Source organism: Leucopleurus acutus (assembly GCF_964270905.1).
Source record: "Leucopleurus acutus genome assembly, chromosome: 10".
In the NCBI taxonomy this organism is placed as follows: Eukaryota; Metazoa; Chordata; class Mammalia; order Artiodactyla; family Delphinidae; genus Leucopleurus; species Leucopleurus acutus.
The window spans coordinates 94,995,292-95,020,347 of record NC_139153.1 but is presented as its reverse complement, the minus strand read 5'-3'; the positions used below and the strand labels follow the sequence as shown (position 1 = coordinate 95,020,347).

Genomic DNA, 25,056 nt, shown 5'->3' with positions numbered 1-25,056 from the left:
CAATTCATACCCAACTCTTGCCATTTCATGAGAAAACTTGCTACAATGACAATTTCTCGTAATAAAACTGACATCTTGGATCCAAATATTTATTTACCTGTCCTAATCTTGGATAAACACACTGTTTAAAAGAAAATTCAATTTTAAATTAAGTATAATAAACTCTCAGATGAGCATGTATCACTGCAAATGAAAGGTACCTAACAGCTGCTCTTTCTGGTCAAGTCTTTACAATGACATTAGGATTTTAGGAAGGAATTTTTATATCTCTTGATACAGTTCAATATATCTCCAGAAAGACAATACTTGGCCAAAATAAGCTACATGACTTGCTTTTCTTCCATAAATGAACTGTTTGCTCTTTCCTTCCAAAAGCATTGGGTTGGACCTAAAACTGTGTTCAAAAAGATTACCAGAAAAAAAAAAAAAAAAAGATTACCAGAAATAAACAAAATCAGACCAAAAAAACACAACAGTTTTCTCCAAGAATATACAGGAGGTGGGTACTGTTTCTCATCCATCCATTTGTTCATTCATATGAGTGCTAGCTAAAAAGTAAGTACTGGAATTACAGAAATATAAAATAGTCCCTCACCCTTGAATCTGTACCGTTTTACGTCACCAATAAGCAGACAGTTAGCTGTATAAATATTATAATTACAGTCTGCCCAAAAAGCAAAGGAAGCATAATAAAGGCACAATCTTATTTTGGGGAGGAGAAAGTGCCACCAAAAAAAGGTAACTGTAAACTACGACTCGAAGAGCAACTAGTTATGCTTGGCAAATGGGGAAAGAGACAAGAGAAGGTGAATATAAGGAGGAAGGAAAGAACCTGCACACTAGAAACACGAGCCAGCAAGTACCATCAGAGAACTACAGAGAGTATCTTACGGCACTACATACCTGCCATCTACTTTCCACAGATGCCAACTCTGATTAGAAAAAGGTCTTTGGGGGTATTTTTGAAACCAAGTCCCCCTGCCAGGTTTACGGTTAACCTCTCTATCCAAAACTTTATTCCCTTTCTTGTCGCACCCTTGTTCCCCTCAGGATTGAGAAGTATCAAAGAAAAAGGGAGACTGAAACCCAGCAGGCCCCTGCGAAACCTTCCCGGGTACAAAAGCCCCTCCGTGCTTCTTGTTTGTAGGAAAAAGGCTTTAGTCCCTAGGCCTTTCCTGACTTCCAAAGAGCAGACTCAAGCAGTTACTAATTGGGGAAGCGAGGGAATGCAGAAACCAAGGAAAAGCAGTCAAGCAAGAGAAGTGATGACAGCTTTAAACGACAGCAGCCACAGAACACGGTCCTACTTCCTCCTCAAGGCGTATACTTAACAATCGGACAAATATCTTAGAGTAGTTCTGCAGAAACTAAGTCTCCCTCCCAAGAGGCGGATGGTGACTTCGTGCTGATCACAAGCATGTACACCCTGGACAGGATGGAACCAGGAGGCTGATGATTAAGATTCCCAAAACAACACCCTGTTACCTCACCACCAACCAATCAGAAGAAAGTCCACAAGCTGATCACACACCCTACAACCCTCACCCCTAATGCTGCCTTTAAAAACCCTTCCCAGAAAGCCACTGGGGAGTTTGGGTCTTTTTAGCATGGGCTGCCCATCCTCCTTGCTTGGTTCCTGCAATAAACACTGTACTTTACCACAACCCAGTGTCAGTAGACTGGCTTTGCTGGGTGCCGGGCAAGTGGACCCCAGTTTCGTTAGGTAGTATTTTCTAACCTATCCCTCTCCTTTGGGGTTCCATCCCTCTCCTTTGGGGTCACTTTATGTTGATTCAACTCTGTTTAACATCCTACTTTCTATCTTCTGGGGCTTATTTCTCCAAGCCTAAGCTGGCAGAAAAATGGAAATGGAGATTAACTGGATGTCCCAGTTAGAGCTCCCATAGCTCAGAAAAGAGATGAGGAATAAGGACCTTAAATTTAATCAGGGTGAATGCCAAAATGAGAACTGCCCTAAGAAGCATTCCGTTCAATTGAGCTGTCAATTCAGTATCTTTAAGTATATCTCTGTTAAGTCATTTCTTAACCATGTCCACAGTGGTTGACAAGTAATTAATTTAAAATCAAAATAGGGGACTTCCCTGACAGTCCAGTGGTTAAAGACTTCACCTTCCAATGCAGGAGTCTGATCCCTGGTTGGGGAGCTAAGATCCCACATGCCTCGTGGCAAAAAACCAAAACATAAAACAGAAGCAATACTGTAACAAATTCAATAAAGACTTTAAAAATGGTCCATATTTAAAAAAAAAATCTTAAAAATAAAATAAAATAAAATCGAAATAAAGGAACTATTGAGTTTGTTTAAAAAAAACAGGACAGGGCTTCCCTGGTGGCACAGTGGTTGAGAGTCCGCCTGCCAATGCAGGGGACGTGGGTTCGTGCCCCAGTCCGGGAAGATCCCACATGCCGTGGAGCGGCTGGGCCCGTGAGCCATGGCCGCTGAGCCTGCGTGTATGGAGCCTGTGCTTCGCAACGGGAGAGGCCAAAACAGTGAGAGGCCCTCTTACCGCAAAAAAAAAAAAAAAACAGGACAGATAAGAATTAATGAAGACATTAATGATGTCTTCAACATCATTAGTCATTAGGGAAAAGTAAATTAAAGCCACAACAAGAAAACCACTAGATACCTATTAGAATGGCTACAAATTTAAAACAAAGCAAAACAAAACCCCTGACAACAGCAAGTGCTACTGAGGAGGCAGAGCCACAGGAAGTCTCACACGCTGCTCGTGGGATCGTAACTAGTACAGCCATGCTGCAAAGCGATTTGGCAGTTTCCTATAAAGTTAAAAATACATTTAACAAAGGACCCAGCAATCGCACTCCTTTGTATTTACACGAGTTAAATGAAAACTCATGTTTACGAAAAAACCTATACATAAATGTTTAGAGTGGTATATTCCTAATTGCCAAAAACTGGAAATAATCTGATGTCCTTCAACTGAAGAGTGAGTAAGCAAACTGTGGTTGGTTCATCCACATAATCAGCAATAACAAGGAATGAACTACCAATACATACAAAAATAGAGATGAACCTCAAATGCATTACACTCAGTGAAAGATGCCAGACTTAAAAGGCTACTCTACTCAACATACTCTATGATTCCATTTATACACCATCCTAGAAACAGCAAAACTATAAAGGAAGAAAACCAATCAGTGGTTACCAGGGGCTGGAGATGGGGAAAGGTTGCCTAAAAAGGGGTATGGAGGAATTCTGCAGGGTGATGGAACTGTTCTATATATTGATTGTGGTGATGGTTACAAGACTGTACACATCTGTCAAAACTCACAGGCCTGCACACTAAAAACGGTAAGTTTTACTACATGTAAAATATACCTAATTTAAAAAAAAATAATGAGGGATTCTGGCAACAAAAAGATGAGACTGAAAAATTACAAAGGTCACATCATGAAGGACCCTAAGAAGCTTTAGATTTTAATCTCAAAACAATAGGTGTACCAAATAATCTCAAGAAAGGACAGACACAATTGAGTTCTGTATTAGAAAGAAGATGAGCAATAGTTATATTGCTCTCTCACTGGAGTGAGAGCAAAATAGGGAGCAACTGGGAGACCTCAGTAATTTAGGGGACAAATTACCAAGACCTGACTCAGGCAGAAACTGTAGAAATGGACAGAGAAAGTTTAAGGCAAGAAATTCTCAAGTTTCTAGCAATAGTGTAACCATTAACCAAGCTAGGGCTGAGAAAAAGATTTTAAACAAGCTAAATTTAAATGCCTGTGGGACATTCAAATACAAACATCTGGGCAGATATATTGGTCTAGAGCTCAAGGGAATGACCTGAGATGTAGCTTTAGATTTGAGACTCGTCAGGGAATGTGCAGTCATGAAAATATAAGGTCAAGCTCATGCAAAGATACAATATGTAGAGTGAAAGGTAAAGAGAATCCTGGGAATTATCCTGAGTAACACCAGCATTATGGAGTTGGTGATATAACTTGAAGTATAAAAGAACTGGCTTACTGAGTATACAGCAGTAGAGTTAGAAATGGTTACAATCATGTGCCTATTTCAATTTGGGGTCTCTCAACCACTTTATCGTTGGCTTCTCTGATTTTACCTTTGGCTTGATCACCCTGGGAAAACTAAGGTAGTTAAAAAGTTATCGTTGAAACCAAGGTTTCACTTTGTACTTTCCGTATTGTTGACATTGAGAATATTCAGCAAATAAAGAGGAATGATCTACTGAACATACTTATTTTGTCAATTAAACACAGAAGCAGCACCAAGAGGGGTTAAATGACTCACTTCAAGTACAGGTAAACTTACACAGCCCCATAAATTTACCTTGGTAGCTGCACAAATGACTCTATAGATGCTTTAAAGGATCTCTGATACCACAATGAAGTTATCAGGAAATACCACAGGATAGATCCAATGATTCTACGTAATTAGCTCTCAATCAGAGGGATGCACCGAAATTCCCTGTGGAGCTTTCTCAAAATGCCTATCTTCCAAACTCCACATCTTAAAATACTGATTAAGGAACTTTTGGGGTAAGACCCAAACTACTATATTTTTAATAGTCCCCTAAGTGACTCTGATGTGTACACACACACATACACACACACACACACACACACACACACACAGAGTGATCTCAAGTTGAAAAGCAATGATATAAAAGTTGGTTCTAGCATCTACATGAAGTTCTCATTTGGAAGCTTCTAAACTACATCCTAATACTTGGGAATGGCCTCCAACTGAGAGCACACAAACATACAATTCCCTGATCTAAACCTAAAATTCTGAGGCCCCATCCCTGTAAAATATCTATGAATCACCTTTTGGTTTTGGTTAACTACCTTTGAGAAGATTTAATTTCTCAGCAGAATTCAGAAAATGGCAGTGTAAGAAAGGCATGGAAAATGAGTCATTATCTCTCTACTGTTTTATTCCAATTCTCCACTTTAACAACAAACCTACCAGAAAAACCTGGTAATTTCACCAACTCAAGTGTTAACTTCAACTAGTATTTAAGCAGAGCCAGGTACAACATGCTATACTAGAATATTCATATTCCACTTTTCCAATTACCAAAATTTCCAAAAAATTCCAATTTTCCAAATACATCATAAACGGTTATGAATCAAAGCAAAAATAATTACCCGTAAGCAAACGATTTTCCCATCAAAATGTACACTTACCCATCTCTTCCCTTACTGACGATTTTTACTTCAAAATAATAAATCCCACAGGCTGCTGGTATTGGATGCGTGGCACGAACTGAAGCTGCATCTTTTGGGGTTTTGCCATGACCTGCATAAGGAACAGGAAGGAAAAAAAAAATCCAGAGAGATAATCAAATGAAAATCTTAACAAATAATTCAGGAACCAATATGGTTTTTGAATGAGATATACATTTCTGCTTTCATCAGTACAAATAATCAAAGACTTAATAACACATTTATCATCACAATTAATCCAATATGCAAAACAGCCCAAGTTAAACATGGAACTCTTCACACTATTACTAGTTTTGATAAAATTTCAGAATCTAAGCACACTGAACCTAGCAGTCCTTTATGCAAATTAAATAAAGTATTTTAAGGTAGCCAGTATTTTTAAGAGACAAAAGGATACACCTGAAGAACAAGATGAGAATATGATTAATTTTATTAGATCTAAATTTGCATATAATCTATCAAATTCCTAAACAACACTTTTTTGCCAAATGGCCTAACTTTTTAAACCAGAAGCATCTGTATCATACACTATTTAAAATTTATTTATTTTGTTTTTGGCTGCGTTGGGTCTTCATTGCTGTGCACAGGCTTTCCCTAGTTGCAGTGAGCAGGGCTTCAATAGTTGTGGCACGCAGGCTCAGTAGTTGTGGCACACGGGCTTAGCTGCTCCGCGGCATGTGGGATCTTCCCAGACCAGGGCTTGAACGCGTGTCCACTGCATTGGCAGATGGATTCTTTACCACCCCACCACCAGGGAAGCCCTCATATACTATTTTTTTAAGTGAAATTTTTATAATTAGATTGAATTGGCAAAACAGCTTTCTTACTTTAAGAATTTACAATTTTGTTGGTTAGATCCAAACTTTGGATAGATTTTGATGGTTTCACTCATTTCATCATCCACATTTCAACTACCTGAACTTAACAGATGGGGAACAACGTAAAAGGAAAGCATTTGGTAATATTTATTGTAATATAATTCGACATAAAAATATTTAAGGGCTTCCCTGGTGGCGCAGTGGTTGAGAGTCTGCCTGCCAATGCAGGGGACACAGGTTCGAGCCCTGGTCTGGGAAGATCCCACATGCCGCAGAGCACTAGGCCCGTGAGCCATAACTACTGAGCCTGCGCTCTGCAACAAGAGAAGCCGCGATAATGAGAGGCCCGCGCACCCCGATGAAGAGCGGCCCCTGCTTGCCGCAACTGGAGAAAGCCCTCGCACAGAAACAAAGATCCAACACAGCAATCAATCAATCAATAAATAGTTTTAAAAAATATTTAATTTCCTCTGGAAAATCAAACCTCCCAGATACCAAACCTGAGGAAGGCAAAAGAGAGCTTGGGAGACAAGGGCAGAGAGAGGTTACTATACACAGCATTCAAGGAGCCCAGGGCCTCACTTAGGACTCTCCTGGGCTCTATACTCCAGGAGACCTTTAGAAAATCTTCTCTACCCACCTTTACTCCACCCCAAGTCCTGGGAGAAATGCACACAGCCCTGAGATGGTAGAGACCAGATACACAGACAGATACACTTGACAGAAAGCCTGGGAGTGGTCTTGAGGCCAGTCAATTTTCCAAAATTGTAACTTTAGCAAAATTGCATTGTTGGTGTTTAGAAAAATTAAAAATTTTAATTTGTAAAAAAAAAAATCATTAATCTTTGATCATTAATTCTATCCAAAGGCTGATCCATAAAATTTCTTTGGTCAATTACAGCCTTCTGAGAAACATATCTAACCTCTCGTTGTCTTTTCTTTCTTTTTTAAGAAAGCAATATAATAACCATACTAATGCTGACATCTTTAGGGAATCTGTTAGATAAAGGCTTTTAAACTTTTTAAATTAGCTATTCCTCAATCTAACCCAGAGTTTTATTCACTAAGATCACCTCCCCTGTCCATCACCCAAGACACAAATTACGCTGAAAGCTAGCATGTGAACAAAACCACGTGAGCAAGAGAAAATATGCCCATAAAACCACCAGAATAAAGCTGAAGTAGCATGTCAGAAAGTATTCAGAGAGAGTGAGTGAGACAGACTCCACAATCCCGAAAAGGGCCGTATGAGCAACAATGCTCCAAATCATTACTCAGGTGTTCTAGTTAGATATGCTTCACCCAATACAAACTTATGTCATTAATCTTTCAGTCAGACTATATATACCATTACCTTCATGGGTAGCAGAACTCCCCTTCTCAAATTTACCATGACTGTTTTAAAACTAAACACCTCTTATCAGTCAAAAATTATATCCTGTTTATACAAGAACCATCAAACACCAATGAGATCACATCTTCCCTTACCATACACTCTGTCAAATTATCAATGCGTATCCTACCATTAAACAGTTAAGTTTACACTTGCAATGCAAATTAGCACATGTTCACATGGCCTAAAAGGAACTAAATGAACTCAGCCACTCTATTACCATTCATAGATGTCTTAAGTATATGTCTTATAGGCAGAAGTTCTCAGCAGGATGAACACTGAGGGGTGATAAACTTGGCTAGAAAGATAAAAATGGAAGCAGCAATGTACAGATGCTGATAAAACTGCTTTAATATATGTAGGTAGTATTTACATGGAGCTAAGCAGAAGAAAGTAACGGCATAAATCTGCAGAATGATACACTAATCACTTTTTAAAAACAGACATTTAATAAATTATGGTTTCAGCAAAATATATTTTTCGGTAACATTATGTTCAAATAATTGGCTGCCTGGGAAAAGGTCATGTAAACTAAAAGCATTTTTAAAATTTAGACAGTTAAAAATAAATCTAACGAAAACCCCAATTAACCCAGGAATCCTAAATCAACTAGCCCTTATTTTTGGTTTTGGTTTTTCTGAAGAGAAGTGACCAAAACTTTTAGGGATAAGGGAATCTCAAAGTATACTTAATAATAGTAAGTGATAACAGTTGACATACATTTAATACTATGTGAAAGGCACCATTCTAAAAGCACTGTACTGACAGAGAAAACAAACTTATGGTTACCAAAGGGTGATGGGGGGGGTGGGCAGGGTGGACAAATTAGGAGTTTGGGATTAACATATACACACCACTATACAAAAAACAGATAAATAACAAGGACCTACTATATAGCACAGGAAACTATATTCAATATCTTGTAATAACCTACAATGGAAAAGAATCTGAAAAAAATGTATATGTATGTATGTATAACTGAATCACTATGCTGTACATCTGACACTAACACAACATTGTAAATTAACTGTACTTCAATTTTTAAAATGATAAATAAAAGCACTGTATTTATTAACTCATTTCACATTCAAAACAACTTATGAAGTAGGTACTATTTATTATCATTTCATAGTTGAGGAAGCCAAGGGCAGATAAAGAAACTCAGGTCGTACTGCTGGGTGAGAATCCCAAACCAGGATTTGTGCTGGGATTTAAATTCAAGAAGCCTGATCCAGTGCGAGCTCTGAACCCACAGGAAAGATTTAGTTACAGTGAACGTTCTGGGATCACTTCACATGTATTCCCACCTCCTATTCTAGCTACTTTTGTGGGAAAAGAGAAAGAAAACTAATATTTGAGAGTAAACAATCTCTCAAAGTACTAGGTGCTTCTGTATAGATTTTTCTCATTCGACATCTGTGAAATAGGTATAATTTAACCTCATTTCTAAAAATGGAGAAATTCTTACAGAGATTATATAACTTGCCCAAAATTGGTAGAATCGTGCATTAAATCTATGTCTGATTTAAAATCCCCTACATCTTACCATTATGCAAAAATAACTGTAAAGAACTACAGAGTCATAAATCTTCAAGGTTTTAGTATATTCATTATGCTCTACCAAGACACTATAGAAAAATTCTGTAAATGTTAAAAGGATTTGTTCCATTTTAAAATTAACCTTAAGATGTAAAGACTCAAGAAAAAGTTGAGATATAAGATATTAATATCAGAGTGAAGAGCCTATTTCTAATAATGTTCATCAGCAGGAAGTTTATTACCTTCAATTCTGTGGTGACCAAAGTACAACCCTCACACTACCAAAGTGTACATTTTTAAAACCACAGTCTTCAATGTTAAGTGTTTTCTAGATGGTTCAAGAAGAAAATACATGTACTGCTTCAGGACTCTAAGACTAGCAAGGTCACCTCCTCCTATTCAGTCTGTTGACTGCATTTAACTGAAACAGAAAGGGTTTGAATAAAGCCTTCCCCCAGACCCCTCCACTCTCCAACCTGCAGCCAAGTGCCTTTCTGAAAATATAAATCAGCCTTCCTTGTACTACTAGCCCTCAAGACAACTAACACTCCTTCCCATTCAGCCTAGAAAAAGATAAACTTCCAGAAAACCTTGTTTGATCTTGCCCTCCCTCTGCATTTTCCACCTCCTCCTTTCTGCTCCAGCCACAATGGCCAGGCCAGGCCGTGCCCAAGCTACTCCCTCTAACTGGAAAGCTGTGTACCCTTCCTTCTCAGACTGGCCAGGTCCTCCTCAGCCCTTCTATCTTAGTTCAAGTTTTACTTCCTCAATTATTCTTTCTATAGTCTCTCTGACTCGGTCTAACCTTTTTTATATGCCCGCCACACAACATTAACACATGTTAACACTTAATTTTGATTATTTTATTGTTTCTGCATTTTAATTCCCAGACCTCTTTATTCCCACTGACTTCCATTCTAATTTCAATCATTCTTCCTGGAGCCACACTCTGGATGCTGACATCACCTGAAACTACTCCACCTCAGAAATATTAAATTGCAGTAAAGTCTGTTTTGCTACAAAGCACATTTCTTGAATACAAATTAGCCCACATGCACTTGATAAACATGGCAATGATATCAGCATAATAAAGAAGTCACTCAGCTCATAACATAGCTTTTCCCAGTACATTAATGAATTAAGGAGAAAATTTTAGCAATAAACAGAGGCCCTAAGTCAAAAAAGCTGGGATTCCTCCAGAAGTGCATTCCTATTGTGCCCAGTGTTTGGTGGCTTCAGGAACTGCTATACCTGCCACTGTATTAACCCATCTGGGGAAAATTCAAGTGCAGTACAGATCAAAAAAAGCTAAGATACTTCCTCTTTGTTTATATCAGTATGGACTCATGCATCTCATGCATATTTATTTTATACTTTGGGTTATAATTCAAGACTAGTTCATTTCTTTTGTTGCTCAAACTGTTCCCCGTTTAGCCACTGGGAGCTTTTTCAGTTGGCTGCTCTGGCGCTCTGACATACCTCTATTATGTGTTTTTTGTTTTTTGTTACTTTCTGGCACTACAAGATGCTGGAAGCTCATCTTGTGCATTTCCTGCCCTAGTCCTAGAATCAGCCATTTCTCCAAGGGGCCCTGGCTCCTTTTATGGGCAAATGGCATTAGAATCCAAGATCTAGGTACTAGGTATGCTCACAGTTACTGGGGTGTCATTGCTTTTAGGCCCTCTCATTGACAAGAGCGAATAAATATATGTGTGTACACTAAACCCCTGTATATACACACATCTGTGCTTTTTATTTAATCATCTGTGTACATATTAAACTGAACATGAGTTCATACTACTGTCTCCAACTCTAATCCATTACCATGTGGATCATTCTAACCACTCCAGTGGTGAGAAACCCAGCTCCCACTGTGCACCATCCACTGATTTAACTGTTAAGTTCTAGTATACATGGACAGCAGTATCAGAATTGTTAACTCATATCCCCCTGGGATGCAACTTATCAACAAGAATTCAGTGCTTATATAGTTTCTTTTACCTTTAGTTTTACAGACTCCACTGATTTCCAGTTACTTATTTAGGTCAGTGCCTTTTCCCTCCTCTTCTGAGATTGCTTCATATATTTGTAATATAGTTACACTGTTTTGTCACATTCTACATTCTACACTGGGATTCCCCCCCACCAAGTGACTTTCTAAAAAATATGTACCTATTAAGGTTCACTCTTTATGTCCTAAAATTCTGAGGGTTTGATGAGCACACAGTGTCATGCAGCCACAATTACAGCATCATACAGAATACTTTCATTGACCTAAAACATCCCGTTCTTTGCCTCACTCGCCCTCTCTCCATCCCCTCAAGCCCCTGACAACCACTCATCTTTTTCCTAGCTCTATAGTTTTGCTTTTCCAGAATGTCATATCACTGAGATCATACAGTATGTTATCTTTTCAGACTGGAGTCTTTCACTCAGCAATATGCATTTAAGATCCGTATGTGTCTCTGTGTGGATAGATAGCTCATTTCTTTTTTATCACTGAATAATATTCTATTGTATGGATGTACTGCAGTTTATCCATTCACCTACTGAGAGACATCTTGGTTGTTTCCTGGTTTTGGTGATTATGAGAAAAGCCGTTATGAACATTTACATGCAGGTTTTTGTATGGGCGTAAGTTTTCAAACCAGTTGGGTAAACACCTAGGAACTCAACTGCTGGATCATATGGTAAACTATGTTTAGCTTTGGTAGAGACTGCCAAACCATCTTCCAAAGTGGCTGTATCATTTTGCACCCCCACCAGCAGAGTATGAGAGTTCCTGTTGCTCTCTGCACCCTCACCAGCAGTTGTCGTGGCCAGGTTTTCTTTGGATTTTAGCCATTCTAATAGCTAAAGCTAAGCATTTCCAATTGCTTTAAAAAAAAAAAAAAGGTGAAAAGAGCTAAACCCTGAATCAGATTTTTATTTTTGATTAAACAGCTGTCAAGAACTTACATCTCTAACAAGGAAGACCAAACCCCAGGGTTGAAGGCTGTGAAGGATCAGCAGCCTGTGATGCTGGGCACACATGGGAGTGGAAATTTAACTGGGCTTGTATTTTATTAGGACTGTTATTTCTGTAGTGCTCTGGTTACAAAGTTCCATAGGTTTTAAGTGGTCTGCCCCAGCCCTATTTTTCCCATAAGCCCTGTTACTTTTAGTGCGCAATTCTGTGAAAAACATTAAGTTTTTCCAGCAACACAATTTTGGCATTACAGTGGAAATACCGACATCTTCCCCTAGGACACACCCCCCTATCCTCTCCCCTGTCAAAAGAATTCACTCTGCACTTCAAAATTCAAGGAACTCCAGGGCTTCCCTGGTGGTGCAGTGGTTGAGGGTCCACCTGGTGATGCAGGAAACGCAGGTTCATGCCCCGGTCCGGGAAGATCCCACATGCCGCAGAGTGGCTGGGCCCGTGAGCCATGGCCGCTGGGCCTGCGCATCCGGGGCCTGTGCTCCGCGGCGGGAGAGGCCACAACGGTGAGAGGCCCGAGTACCGCAAAAAAAATAATAAGTCAAGGAACTCCAGTGCACTGAACCCTTTCTTGTTTGTTTGTTCTTCTCTTTCCTCTTCCAGGATGGTATACATGGTAATTATTTAAAAGCTCCCAAATATCTTGATTTCCCTCATATGCCTATCCTTCCATCAAACCCAGCCAGCAAAACCACAGCCTTAAATCAACATTATAATCCACCATCCCTATTCCTGCACTGCGCAGCTGGCCTTTGCGGAATAAAGTCCAACCGTCCTGCAAACAGTCACCACTGTGAACTAATGATGTCAGCTGGCATCGTACACTGTTAGCAATACCACACAGCAATCTTTAGAAAGATGAAGATGGTCCACATCTCCATCATTCACTTTAGGCTTTAAGTCCTCTACCTGAATTCAGTGAGCAAACTACCTCACCTCCTTTATCACAAAACGGGACTGAAATGGGACTCCACCATTATACCATATACCAACCATATATATATGGTTATGTTCTACTCTCCTCTCGCGCATTACTAACTCGTCTGTCTACACCAGTCCACCTCTTCCACTGTTATCGAAGGAACAGTACGTACTCCTCTCCTCTTCAAGGGCAACATCTTAAGCTTCTGAACCACCTTCCTCCCTCCAAGTCCTTACTCTGTCAGCCTCCCAAGCTTGTATTTTCATCCTTTCCCTCTTTACTCTCCTTCCCTTCGATCTATAAGGGCACAGTGTCCCAAAAATGTATATCCTTCTCATAAAATTATATGTCTCTGTGTTATAAATCATTGTAAATAATGCACTGGGGTTGGTGGTTAGTATAATGAACTTTTTTTTAACTTTAAGGTAATAAAACCAAGTATTGGTACTATGTATCTTATTTGTTAAAACACGTTAAATTCTGTAGACATTTATTGAGACTCCATACCTTGCACTAACATCATACTGTCATCTAACTTACGTCACTTCAGTTTTACCCACGCAGCCAAACTAAAACTAGGCCTACTTAGAAATGATACAATAGTTTCTAACACAGTACCTTCCAAAGGGTTTTCTAGGGATAATTTTAAGTATGTGGATTTTCATCTTACATGCTGATGTTATAAGCTAATCTCCAGATACAACATAACTCCAATATCAACCATTAAAAAAAAAACAAAAAACAAAAACCCACAGCTGCCCCAACCTCCATTCTCCTCCAGGTATTGACTAATCTCTTTCCTCATCTATATTTCTCAAGAATAACCTATATTCACTATACTTTCTGCCTGGTCCCTTCTACTGACCCTGATTTCTGCCCCCATCACTCAATTCACACTGCTCTACCTAAGGTCACAACAAACTACTTTCCAAATCCAGTGGAAATTTTTCTGTGCCTAAGTCACTAAACCTATATGTTGCATTTGACACTAAAGTTCACTTCCTCATTTCTGACACTCCTCTGCTCAGCTTCTGTGACACCACCCTCCCCGCTGTCCAGGTGCCTCTTAACTACTCCTTCTTGGGCTCCCTGCAGTCTTTTAATGTTGGTCTTGCTCAAGATTCCATCTTTGGCCCACTGCTCTTCTCACTTTACTCACTCTCTCTCACACTCTGAGTTTCAACTACCAGCTACAGGCGACTCCCAGGTCAGTCATGACCTCAGCCTCTCCTCCAGGTTCAGGTCAATGATGGTACGTGCCAGCCCCTCCTAGGAGAAACTGACCCCCACACTGTCCCTACTGAGAGGAGTGGGGCCCACACTATCCTTCCACCAGGAGGACATTTTGTATTTCATAACAACCCTCACACCCCTACAGCTGATTCAACACAGGTCAGCATCTATGGGAAGGCCACCAATTCACTCCACAGCACAGAATGAAAAGCTCTGCCCAACTAAGAAAGACGGCAACTAGCTAGGCCAATCTGCTGAGTCTCTTGGGAGTTTAAAATAGGAAAAAGGATAAACCAGTTAGTAGGGAAAAGAACAGAAAACCACCAGAAACTAGCACTGTAGCTGAATCATCTGAACATTAGAATAAAGTGACAAATCAGGAACTCCAGCTGTGGGGATGACACAGAGCCACCCTAACTCCAGAAGACCTCTTTCTGTTCTTTCTCCAACGCTATTTCTTTGGCTTCTTCTGGTTTACATGGTCAGATCACATGGCTAAGATTCCCATTTTCACTTACCTCTAAGTGTACTCTAATACTTCCTTGCGATAATTATTTGCTTCACGGTTCACTGCAAAAACCTAACAGGGCTGGAAACCCAGCATCAGCCTTGATTTCTCCATCATTCCATCATATCCAGTCAGATTTACTTCAGCACACATCACAGATATGTCTGCTCTTCTCTGCCCCCACCACTGACCAGTTCAGGTCCTTATTTCTTATGTGGTTTGCAACAGCCTTCTAAATGAGTCTGCTATTTCCAGGCTTGTGTCCTTGAGTCCACCTCCCAATTAGTTGTATAATCCGACAAAGATGAAAATGAGCCAGTCACTTCCTACTTAAAATCCTTAGATGATTCTTTGTCTCCTACAGAATAAGATCCAAGCTCGATAAAATATTCTATAAGGCCTCGCATGATCTTTTCCCAGCTGTACCTTGTCACACACTTAAATTCCAACAACCCCATATTGCTGGTAGATCCAAACATATAGAATAATTCTCTCCTCTATGCTTTTGTTTATGCTTTTTCCCTTGTAATTCCCTTGTAATGCCCCCTATATCATACTCATCTTTCAAGACTGACCGCTGGCCTCATCCCCTTCAAGAAGCTTTCCCTGACCCACCAACTTCACCCCTGACAAGGGCAGCCTGCAGCAGATGCTCCCCCATCTTCCACAGTACTCTATGACACTTCCCTACTACACACACTGCTTGATGTCCTTTGAGCTCTTCGAATTCAAAGACAGTGTCTTATTCACCTTTGAGTATCCAGAACCTGGCACAAAGTAAACACTCACTAAAAGCTTGCTGAATAAACAAAATGAATAAATAGAGAGTAAGGTATATATACAAATTGTCTAGAAGAATATCTGCCCTACAGCAATTGCTCAATAAATCATTACCAAAAAAAAATCATTACTATTGTCTACTTCTGTTAAATATGATTATTAGAATCACTTAATCCTTGCAGTTATAACTAGCATTCTTAAAGCTCAATTTTGGCAAAGGGATCCCTGGGAAAGCTTGGTTTATAAATTCCTTGATTTTGAAGCACATTTTTGTATCACCTCCCATAAATCTCTAAAGACATTTGTATTGGTAAGCAAGCAAATATGTGTTGAGATACTTATTCTACGTAAAGAAGTGCAAGAAATTAGATAAGCAGTTAAACTGAGGACACGTTAAAGGCCTACTGACTGGTGATACGGAGGGGGAGGGGAGCTGGGCATACCAAAAGTTCAACCGATTTGGTCACTGTTAATAATACTTCAGTTAGAAGGTGCAGTTCACTATTCATTTCTTCCTATCATTCCCAACTTTCACTTATCTTACATTTCTTCTAAGCTGCCCTAAATCAGTATAATCAAAGCGTCTGGACTTTTCCATGGCATTAGTGTGCTCCAGGTAGCACTTTCCCCAGAGGAAGTACTTTCAACATCAACTATTCTTCAAAGTCAACTATTCTTCAAAAAGTTATAAATGTGATCACTGGATTTTAACTACTTGAGATAATTAAGTCTCATACAAATTGAAATAGGCAATACAGTGTGGTGGAAAGAACACTAAATCTAAAATCAATGAAAATTAGTTTCCAATCCTGGCTTACTTGTGACTGGGAAGCTCTAACTTCCAGGTGCTCCCACTTTTTCTCGTCTTAAATGAGAATTCCACCATCTTATGCAAATTCATTAACATGCTCCTGAGTGTATGTATCAAAACGCTTGGCAAAGTAAACAAATCGTGGTAACTTCACAAATATAAAAATGCAACCTGTAACTGAACCATTTAGACTAATCAAACCCATTGTCACATTCATTAAAATGCTTTAAATTGGAATAAAGTGATCATTATAACTAGGTCTAAACTTGTCACATTTATACTTATTCAAAGCTGACAAGAATTTCAAAAACAAAAGGGGCCATGCTTGAGGATTTCAACAGTTGGTGTGTGACTGCTAAGCAAAAAGTCTTCTAAAAATTTTTAACAGGTAGTAAACACACCCAATTCCTCTGCAATCCAATCAACTTGGTCTGTATGGCTGACACTGTTTAACATTAATCCCTTCAAATCATTTAAGGAACCCCACTGTTTCCAAAAGAGTAACTCCAATTTAGAAGAATAACATCTTCAAAACAGAATACGTTCAGACCAAAAGAAATTTATATTTCAAAGGTAAGAAAAATCCTCATCATATGGAAAATAATTATCATCAATCTTTTGAAATTCTGTAATATGCAAAAATACTTTTAGAACAATAGTTTTTAATGTTATTTTGTGACTTCAAATTTGCCTACCACTACCTAAGACACTTCCCCCTTGCTTAGATGCCCAGTAACTTCTGGTGTGGTCCACTCTGAAGGCACACAGAAAAACAACAGGAAAAACACACAGGCACATATTAAAATAACAAGACGAGGAAAAGGCAGTAGAAGGGGAAAAAGGGCTCGTGTTTGTGACAAGGGGGAAGGGAGAGACAAAGGGGAGATAGAAAAAAGCGAGAGGAAAGAAAAAGAATGACAAACAGCAAAATCTGTTCTTCCAGAAATAATGGTTTATGTTTACAAAAGAGTGAAATTTCCAGAAAGTGAATCTTAGTATTACACAACAGAAAGTAATAAAGAGGCCAAGAGGAAAAATAACTGAGACAGCAGTGTCATAAATATTCCAAACTCCAACCAATTTCACATAAGCTGCACTTTTGCGTGACCCAAAACATCAATTTTATGTAAAAGTAGTTAGTAAAACTAGTCAAGGCATGTTACAGTGCTAAATAGACTATAATCACAGATCTCAGATATGGAAATTCAGAGCTGGAAATCTCCTTACCAACACCCAGCTCAACTCCCTCATCACTCAGAGGAAGAAACTGAGACCCTGTCTGGTAACATGCCTAAAATCACAAATGATGGCAGGACTCGGAAAGCTAGAATTCTTTGTTCAATAATCTCTTATATCTACTCCCTCTGGTTTTATAAGCCAACTATCAACCATCAACCATAAAATTTAAAGTAAAGTTTTGTGGAGTCTGACAAAAAGCATTCTGGTAGCCAGATCAGAAGTAAACACTTCATACATAGCACTGTTCACACAAATTAAAACACAAAATTAAACAACAGCCTTCACAGGATATTAACAAAATGTCCTAACTTAAGAAAAACCAAAGGTCCAATATTTTGAAAATTTCAGCCACTTAGATTAAGAAGCATAACATTTAAAATTGAAAGTACTTCTCTGGATCTATGGATAAAAGGAAGGAATATTCAACAAGGCCTATTTTTGTGCGTTATTCTTTGCAGCCAAATCATTTGGAAGACTTCGTGGCCATTCTCCTTCCTGATTAAATAGTAACTTATTTATCAAGGTTCTTCTCAAATTTCAGTCCAGTAAACTTTAAGAATTTCACCACAATGGTTGTTTATACCCCTATATCCATGTCACTAGGATCTGATAAAGACCCTCCCTTTGAAGCCAATCAAAATGAGGCTGCTCTGACTGTAAAAGCAGCAGGTTTGGGGCCTAAAACACTGGATTTGCTTCCAGATAGACTGGCACATTGGATTGATTTTCTTCCCCCCGATAAGTAAATTTGATGCGTGTTATTAATGTGGGCTACATTTCAAAAACTCCCAGAGCAATTTATAATTTTATATACAACTGATCTGCTTAAAGCTTTGTTTTAACATAGGAGAGGTAGGTGAGGGAGGAGGGGGAGAGCGCTAGCCTAAGGCCTTTTTTTAACTGCAGGTGGAAAATAGGAGCCAATTTTCTTTAAAATGCTAAATAACGTTTTTAACAAATCCCTGTTTTCAACGAGGCTTTCATAATGCCAACATATAAATATAGGGCATATCCAATCAGTCGTGGTAGGTTACTGCTTCCCTAAGAAAACACGTACTCCTGAGGTTTCACCTCTCGCACCCTCCAGTTGCTTTTAGCAAGATACACTGACGGCAAACTTGGGGCTCCGGCCCGTGTGTTCCCCTAGACAATCTCTAGCTTAATTTGGGGCAAAATCCTCCACTGATTACTCCTCCCCCTATACATCCCTGCTCTCCCTTAATTAGAAATTATCCCTCAGAATCGTGCCTCTCTTCCCCCCACGTAAGAGGAGAGCGCCTGACCCAACACCACCTGGAGAACAATGTAACCCAACTCCGAGCCCATAGATTCCTCCATCCCAGCCCTACGATTTATCTCAAAGGGAAATCAGAAAGCGAGTTATGTCCTGTCATCCTGGATTCCCCCGAGGTGTCCTGCTCCTGGCCTGGGATTACCAGCTCCATTCTACCCAGGACCATTATACTCACCTTCCCCTTCCCAGAATCGCCTGCTTTCCCTCGCACCTCTCCCCGCGACCCCAATCCCACCCTGGGAGCAGCAGAGCCGGCGGCGGGTCCCCTCCGAGGACACCCGGCCCCGGGAGGGCGGGGGCGGCCCGAGGGTCTGCGGCCCCACTCCCACCGCAGGACACACGCCCAGTACCTTTGTAGTGCACCCGCAGGTTATTCTGAGACAGGCCGATGTAGCTGAACTTGTCCTTCGGGCTCCAGGACCGAGGCAGCGGCGTCTCCTGCTCGTCCACGGCCGGGTAGAGGCGCTTCAGCCGCCGCTGCAGCTCCTTCTCCTGCTCGTTCAGGGCCGAGTCCCCGTGCGGGAAGGGGGCCGCAGCACTGCTGCCCGCCGCCACGGCCGGGGCCGGGCCGCCTCCGGCCGGGCCGGGGCCCGCGGCAAGACCCGGGGGCGCAGGGGGCGCGCTGGCGGGGGCGGCCGCCGAGGCGGGCTGCGGGGGCGGGGGCGGGGGCGGCGGCGGCGGCGGCGGCGGGGCCGCGGTGGCCGGGGGCGGCGGCGGCGGCGGCGGCGGCGGCGGGTGGAGGAGCAGGGCGGCCGCCGCGGCCCCTAAGCCGCCACCGCCGCCCGCGCCGCCGGGCGAGCCGGCCGGAGAGGAGCCAGCGCTGACGGCCGGGGGCGCCGGCAGGACAACTCCGGACACCGGGGCCACGGCCGCCGGCGGTGGCGCCGGCAGCTGCTGCTGCTGTTGTTGCTGCTGCGGCGGCGGCTGCCCGGACATCCCGGCCGCGACTCAGCCTGCGGCCACCTCCACCTCTTCTCTCCTTCCTCCTCCGCTTCCCGGGGGCGCTGTCGCTGCGGCCGCCGGCACCAGGCGCCCAGTCCGCCCGCCCCGGAAGCAGGCGGCGGGCCGCGCGCCGAGAGGGAGAAAGCACGACGGTTGGGGGGCTCGGAGCCGGGGGAGTGGGCGCCAGGCCCGGGGAGGTCCCGAGAGAACGCTGGCCGGAGCGCGGGCGCTGGCCCGGGACGAGGCGCTGAGGGCGGGGGCGAGGCGGGGGCGCGGGAGGAGAAGGCGCGGTGGCAGCAGCCGCGGCCGCTACTCTCGCGGCTGTTTCCCGGCGGGCGGGCCGGGCCGGCGCGAGACGCTGCGCGCGGGCGGTGCTGGGCGAAGGGGCGGGGCCGGAGGGGCGAGCTCGGCGCGAGGGGCGGGGCCGAGCGGGGGCGGGGCCGTGCGGGCGGCGGAGGGCGGGCCCGCGGGGGTCCCGGCGCCGGGAGACCGCACTAGGGAGGCGGGTGGCCCCGCGCGGACTCCGCCTTTGCCCGGGTCCGCCAGCCGTTCGCGGACCGGATGCTGGGGTCCCCGCCTCTGCCGGGAGCCCGCCGCCTCGCCCCGCTCGCCCGGGCCCTCCCCGGGAGAATCTCCTCCTACTTTACTTCTTTTTGTTGTCGTCGCCCCACCTCCCCAACCGTAGGGTTCCCGCTGGCGCGGCGGGGCCCGCTTCTCGCCCAGGCGAAAGTAATCGAGCCCCGCTGGGGCCGCCGCGAGTCTTGTCTGCGGGCCCCAGGGACGAGCGGGGCGGCTCCGGCTCCCAAATCGGGTCCCCGGGGCGAGCCGTCCGGGCGGCGCCCACGGGCTGCTCGGGCTCCAGCTCCTGCACCAGTACAGGTCCCTGTTTGCCGCCTCCCTCTTAAGGAACCAACTGCTCTGCATACTTCATAACCATTTCTGAAGGGAAAGTCTCCCACTTAAAACAGGGAGCATTTTGTTAAGTAATTTTATGAGGACTTAAAGTGAACCCAGGGTGGCAGAAGGTGTCACTAATTTATTAGGAATGCTAATAAAGACTGGCATCTCATCAAAGAGCAGGAACACGAACCGTACGAATACAAGGTGTATTTACGCAGGGCTTCTGGAGGCGTCAAAACATTTTAGAGACTCCTTAGTTTTCGTAACAGGCCTCTTTGTTACGTAGCAAAGAATTATGACCATTTTGAAAACAAGGAAATATTCACTGAGGTCAGCAGAGTCAAAAATAGGACTTCCTACTTTGCAATTCCCAACAGTGCTTTGCTTGGTCGACTAATTGGGCACAACTCGCCAAGTGTTGCTCTCTGACCCGTCCTAACATTACTATTTTGTTTTCATCACATCTCTTTGTTTAGGTTATCGTTTCCTTAGCTGGCAAAATCGAGCTTTACACGTGTAATCTACACCATACAAATTCTGGTATTTTGTTTGCTTCCAAAGATATTATGGTGCTAATTGTTTGGCCAAATAAGCAAGGAGTGTTCTTTGCTGAATAGAGAATTATTTTGTCTTGAAGAGGGTAGGTAAATGGTGATTTAATTGAAGGCCCTCAACGGCTGGCCAGAACTAATAGTCATTTAGTCTAATTTCTCCCTCAATTACCCAGCAACTAGATGCCCTGTTGTTCTTTAATAAAAATATCCGATAATTCTAACCTGCTGTTTGATGACTTTTTTCAAGCCACTGCACTTTAAATTACATGATGTCATTGTATGTAAATTGTTCTAAGCCTGTCATTTATATTACAGTAACGAGTTAAATGTAAACCAAGCTCTATTTAAATGTTGGCTAGCCAAGGTAGAATATATGGGCTCCAAGTCTCATCAAACTTTCTTGAAATAGTCACCAAGGTTTTATTTATGACGGTGTACTTTCTTCTGTCAGCACACTGAAAAACCATTTAGAACTTTACATATCCTAGGAAAGGCAGAGAGAATAAAAGTATCTTGACATTGGGCTTCCCTGGTGGCGCAGTGGTTTAGAATCCACCTGCCAATGCAGGGGACATGGGTTTGAGCCCTGATCCGGGAAGATTCCACATGCTGTGGAGCAACTAAGCCGTCCGTATGCCACAACTACTGAGCCTGTGGTCTAGAGCCCGTGAGCCACAACTACTGAGCCCACGAGCCACAACTACAAATCTGAAGTGTCGAAGAAATTTAGGCCTAAAAAGCTTCAACAGATAGTACTGATAGATGAAATATGGAAGCAAACTAAGTGCCCAGCATGAAGGGACTAGTTGACGAAATTCCACTCAATGGAATCAGGAGCACATAGAGGAAATTTGTTTGAATTTTTTTTAAATGCATCCCCTCTGGGCAGTGGAATCCCCAAAAGACACGGCCAACTAATTAGAGAAAAGGCACTCCTTTCTCTTGACTTAGTGGATATTGGGCCCAGTTTCTTACCCACTCCTTCCAGGCCTCCTGCACAAGCACAGCCTGAAATAAATATTATATACCCTCTTGAAAATGAAGACATGGAAAAATGATTCTGATGTTCTAACTGGAAAAAGGCTATACAATAATTTACACTGCCAAAGCTGTTAGCAAAAGGCATGAAGGAAAATCACAAAATGTTTCTATAATGGGCAATTATAATACATAATTAAAATTTTATTACCAATATATTAGACTTTTACATGGAGATGTAAATGATAAAAATCCACCAGCCTTGAACTTGTCCACAACATTTTTGCACCTATATTTTCAGTCCTTCCCATGTATTGCTGTAATATTGATACACACATATCTGCTGAGGTTCTCAGTAGTGAACAGTTAGGAGCCAATTCTGGCTCTCTTAAGCCGAAGCAACTTATTGGAATGATATTTGGTGGGTCTCAGAATTGACCAGAAGGCTAGACAACCAGGCCTAAAACAAAGACCAAAAGGGTTCAGGCAGCACAAATAGACTGGCCCCACCACTGGTCACATCAGCCACCATCAGATGCCACCTCCACCACCTAGACTGTCACCTTTCCGACCCCCAGTCTTTTTACTACTCACTCATGTTTCAAAGTTGGCCAAGCCTAGGTTGCATGTTCATGCCAGGGGCCACCAGTGAGCAGATATCCCCAGCTTATAGAGGTACTGAGTTATTGAGACCTTCAGCTCAGGGTGGGCCTGGAGTGGCTAGAGCCTGTGGTCCCTTCTGGCAGTGAGCAGCCCCGTGTGTTCATAGAGCGCTTTACACGTCTCATTCATTTTCTATGCTTGGCGTGACATGAAGAAGTTAGAACACACTGCCCTAATGGGACAGTGGCCACTGATGCTCTCAGTCGAGGATTTTCCAGTACTAGGAAAGAGGTGCAGACACTGGCCAGCCAGTTTCAGTAAGTGTCCATGAGAGTATCCTCCTAGGTACTGGAAAATGGGATGGCAGAGTGTGCCGTCTGTAGTACTGCTTTAGGGTCTATATTAGTTATCCATTGCTGCTGAACAAATTACCCCCAAACTAAGTGGTTTAAAATAACAACATTTATTATCATACAGTTTCTGTGACTCAGAAACCTCATGGGCATTCAAGGTGTCAGCTGGGGCTAAAGTTATCTCCAGACTTGACTCAGGAAGGATCCACTTCTAAGCTCACTTACGTGGTTGTTTCTGGAGGATTGGATTCTGTTTCTGGAGACCATTGGTCTAAGGGCCTCGGTTCCTTGCTGGCTATTGGCCGGAAGTGGCCCTCAGTTCTTTGCCACATAGGCCTCTCCAACATGGCAGCTTGCTTCGTCAAAATGTGCAGGCCAAGAAAGCACTAGCAGCGGAACAGAGGTCCCAGTCTTTTGTAACCGCATCACAGAAGTGACGTCCCATCACTTTTGCCATAATCTGTTTGTTCAGAGTAAGTCACTAGGTCCAGCCCACATTCAAGGGGAGGGGATGACACAAGGGCATGAATACCAGAAGGCAGGGATCTTGCAGGCCACCTTTGAAAAGTGCCTATCACAGGGTTGTTGCAACTTCCGGTGATCCAGGGGGACTGCACTTGCCACACACACACATCAAATATAGCTTCTAGACCAGGAATTGGCCAACTTTTTCTGTAACGGGTCAGATAGTAAATATTTTAGGCTCTGTGTGCCTGTTGAAACTATTCAACTTTGCCTTCGTGGATGAAAAGGAGCCATAAACAATACATAAAGCAGTGGGCATGGCTGCATTCCAACAAAACTTCATTTACAAGAAAAGAGGCAGCAGGCTGTACTTGGTCTACAGGCTGTACTGGCTGATCCCAGTTCTAGACCCTTCTATTGACATCTCTTATAAAACATTCTCAACACTAAATGGCAAGACCAAGTCATTAGCAATGAAATCCCAGAAGATAACAAGTTCACTCTGTGACCAATAAAGTATGATTTACCCTAGGGTCCTGGACAGGCTGTATACCATACGTGAACAGAGTCAGGATATTTCTGCCCCTAACGTGTGGCAAATTGAACTGGATGGCAAATGGCTGAACAATGCTAGGAAACTGCAACAGGAAGAGGTCCAAATTGGGAGTAATGCTCAGTGAGCATTTATGAAGCACCTATTGTGTATGGAACCCCGTGTTAGGTTCTGGGCACAGAGTAAGGAAAAGAATGAAGGATTACAAAGATGAGAAAGGCAGTATGGAAACTATTCCTTCAGTGAATAGAATCTAGTTGGAGAGGCAAGATTAGTACACATGAATGACAACAGGGCTTCTCAAACCTGGATGTGGGCATTTGCTGAACAGGACCTGAGATTCTGCATTTCTAGCAGGCTTCCAGGGGATGCCACTGCTGCTGGTCCACAGGCCATCCTTTGAATAACAAGGACTTAGAGAAATAGCTGATGCGCTTTAGAAACAAAAGCTGTAACTTGCCTACCCTCTGTGAGTTGGCCACCTATTTTCCTGAGATGTGGGCTGCCTTTCAGTCATAATTTATTGAATGCCTATTATATGCAATACACAGTGCCAGGCAGCACGTGGAAATTTTTAAAAAAACAGAGAGAGAAAGAGAAAGGGAGAGAACTTAAGGTCCTTAAGTTTTGTGAGAGAGAACATTACTTATATAACCAATTTTTCAGGGTAGAGTATGAAAAGTGCTACAGTATTGACAAAGAGCACCAGGGCTATTTTTCCAATATCCCAGAAAAAGTAATTCTGCAGACTAACCCATTGTTGTCACCAAAATGAATTTTTTCAATGTAAGTTTCTTTGTACCTAGGTTACAGCGTGGAGGTAACTAACATGTATACATGACGATCATCAATGAAGGTACAAGGCCTAATTTGTTATCTAAGTAAATATAAGAAGAAAGCAATTTAGTGAAGTGATTTATTTCACAATTCACTATTTCTTTCATCATGGCGCTATATAA

The 25,056-nt window shown here is 42.5% G+C and overlaps 1 protein-coding gene across 1 annotated transcript in view; it reads right to left on the bottom strand.

Annotated features, from left to right (window-relative positions):
• Positions 1–19,955, bottom strand: part of RANBP9 (RAN binding protein 9) — an 89,643-nt gene extending 69,688 nt beyond the window's left edge. Inside the window, exons 1-2 of the mRNA XM_082847753.1 lie at positions 19,100–19,955; positions 5,194–5,305 (exon numbers count right to left, since the gene is read on the bottom strand). Of these exons, the coding sequence (XP_082703879.1) occupies positions 5,194–5,305; positions 19,100–19,685 (698 nt within the window). The 5' untranslated portion in view covers positions 19,686–19,955. The remainder of the gene's footprint in view (positions 1–5,193; positions 5,306–19,099) is intronic.
• Between the last annotated feature and the right edge of the window lie 5,101 nt (positions 19,956–25,056).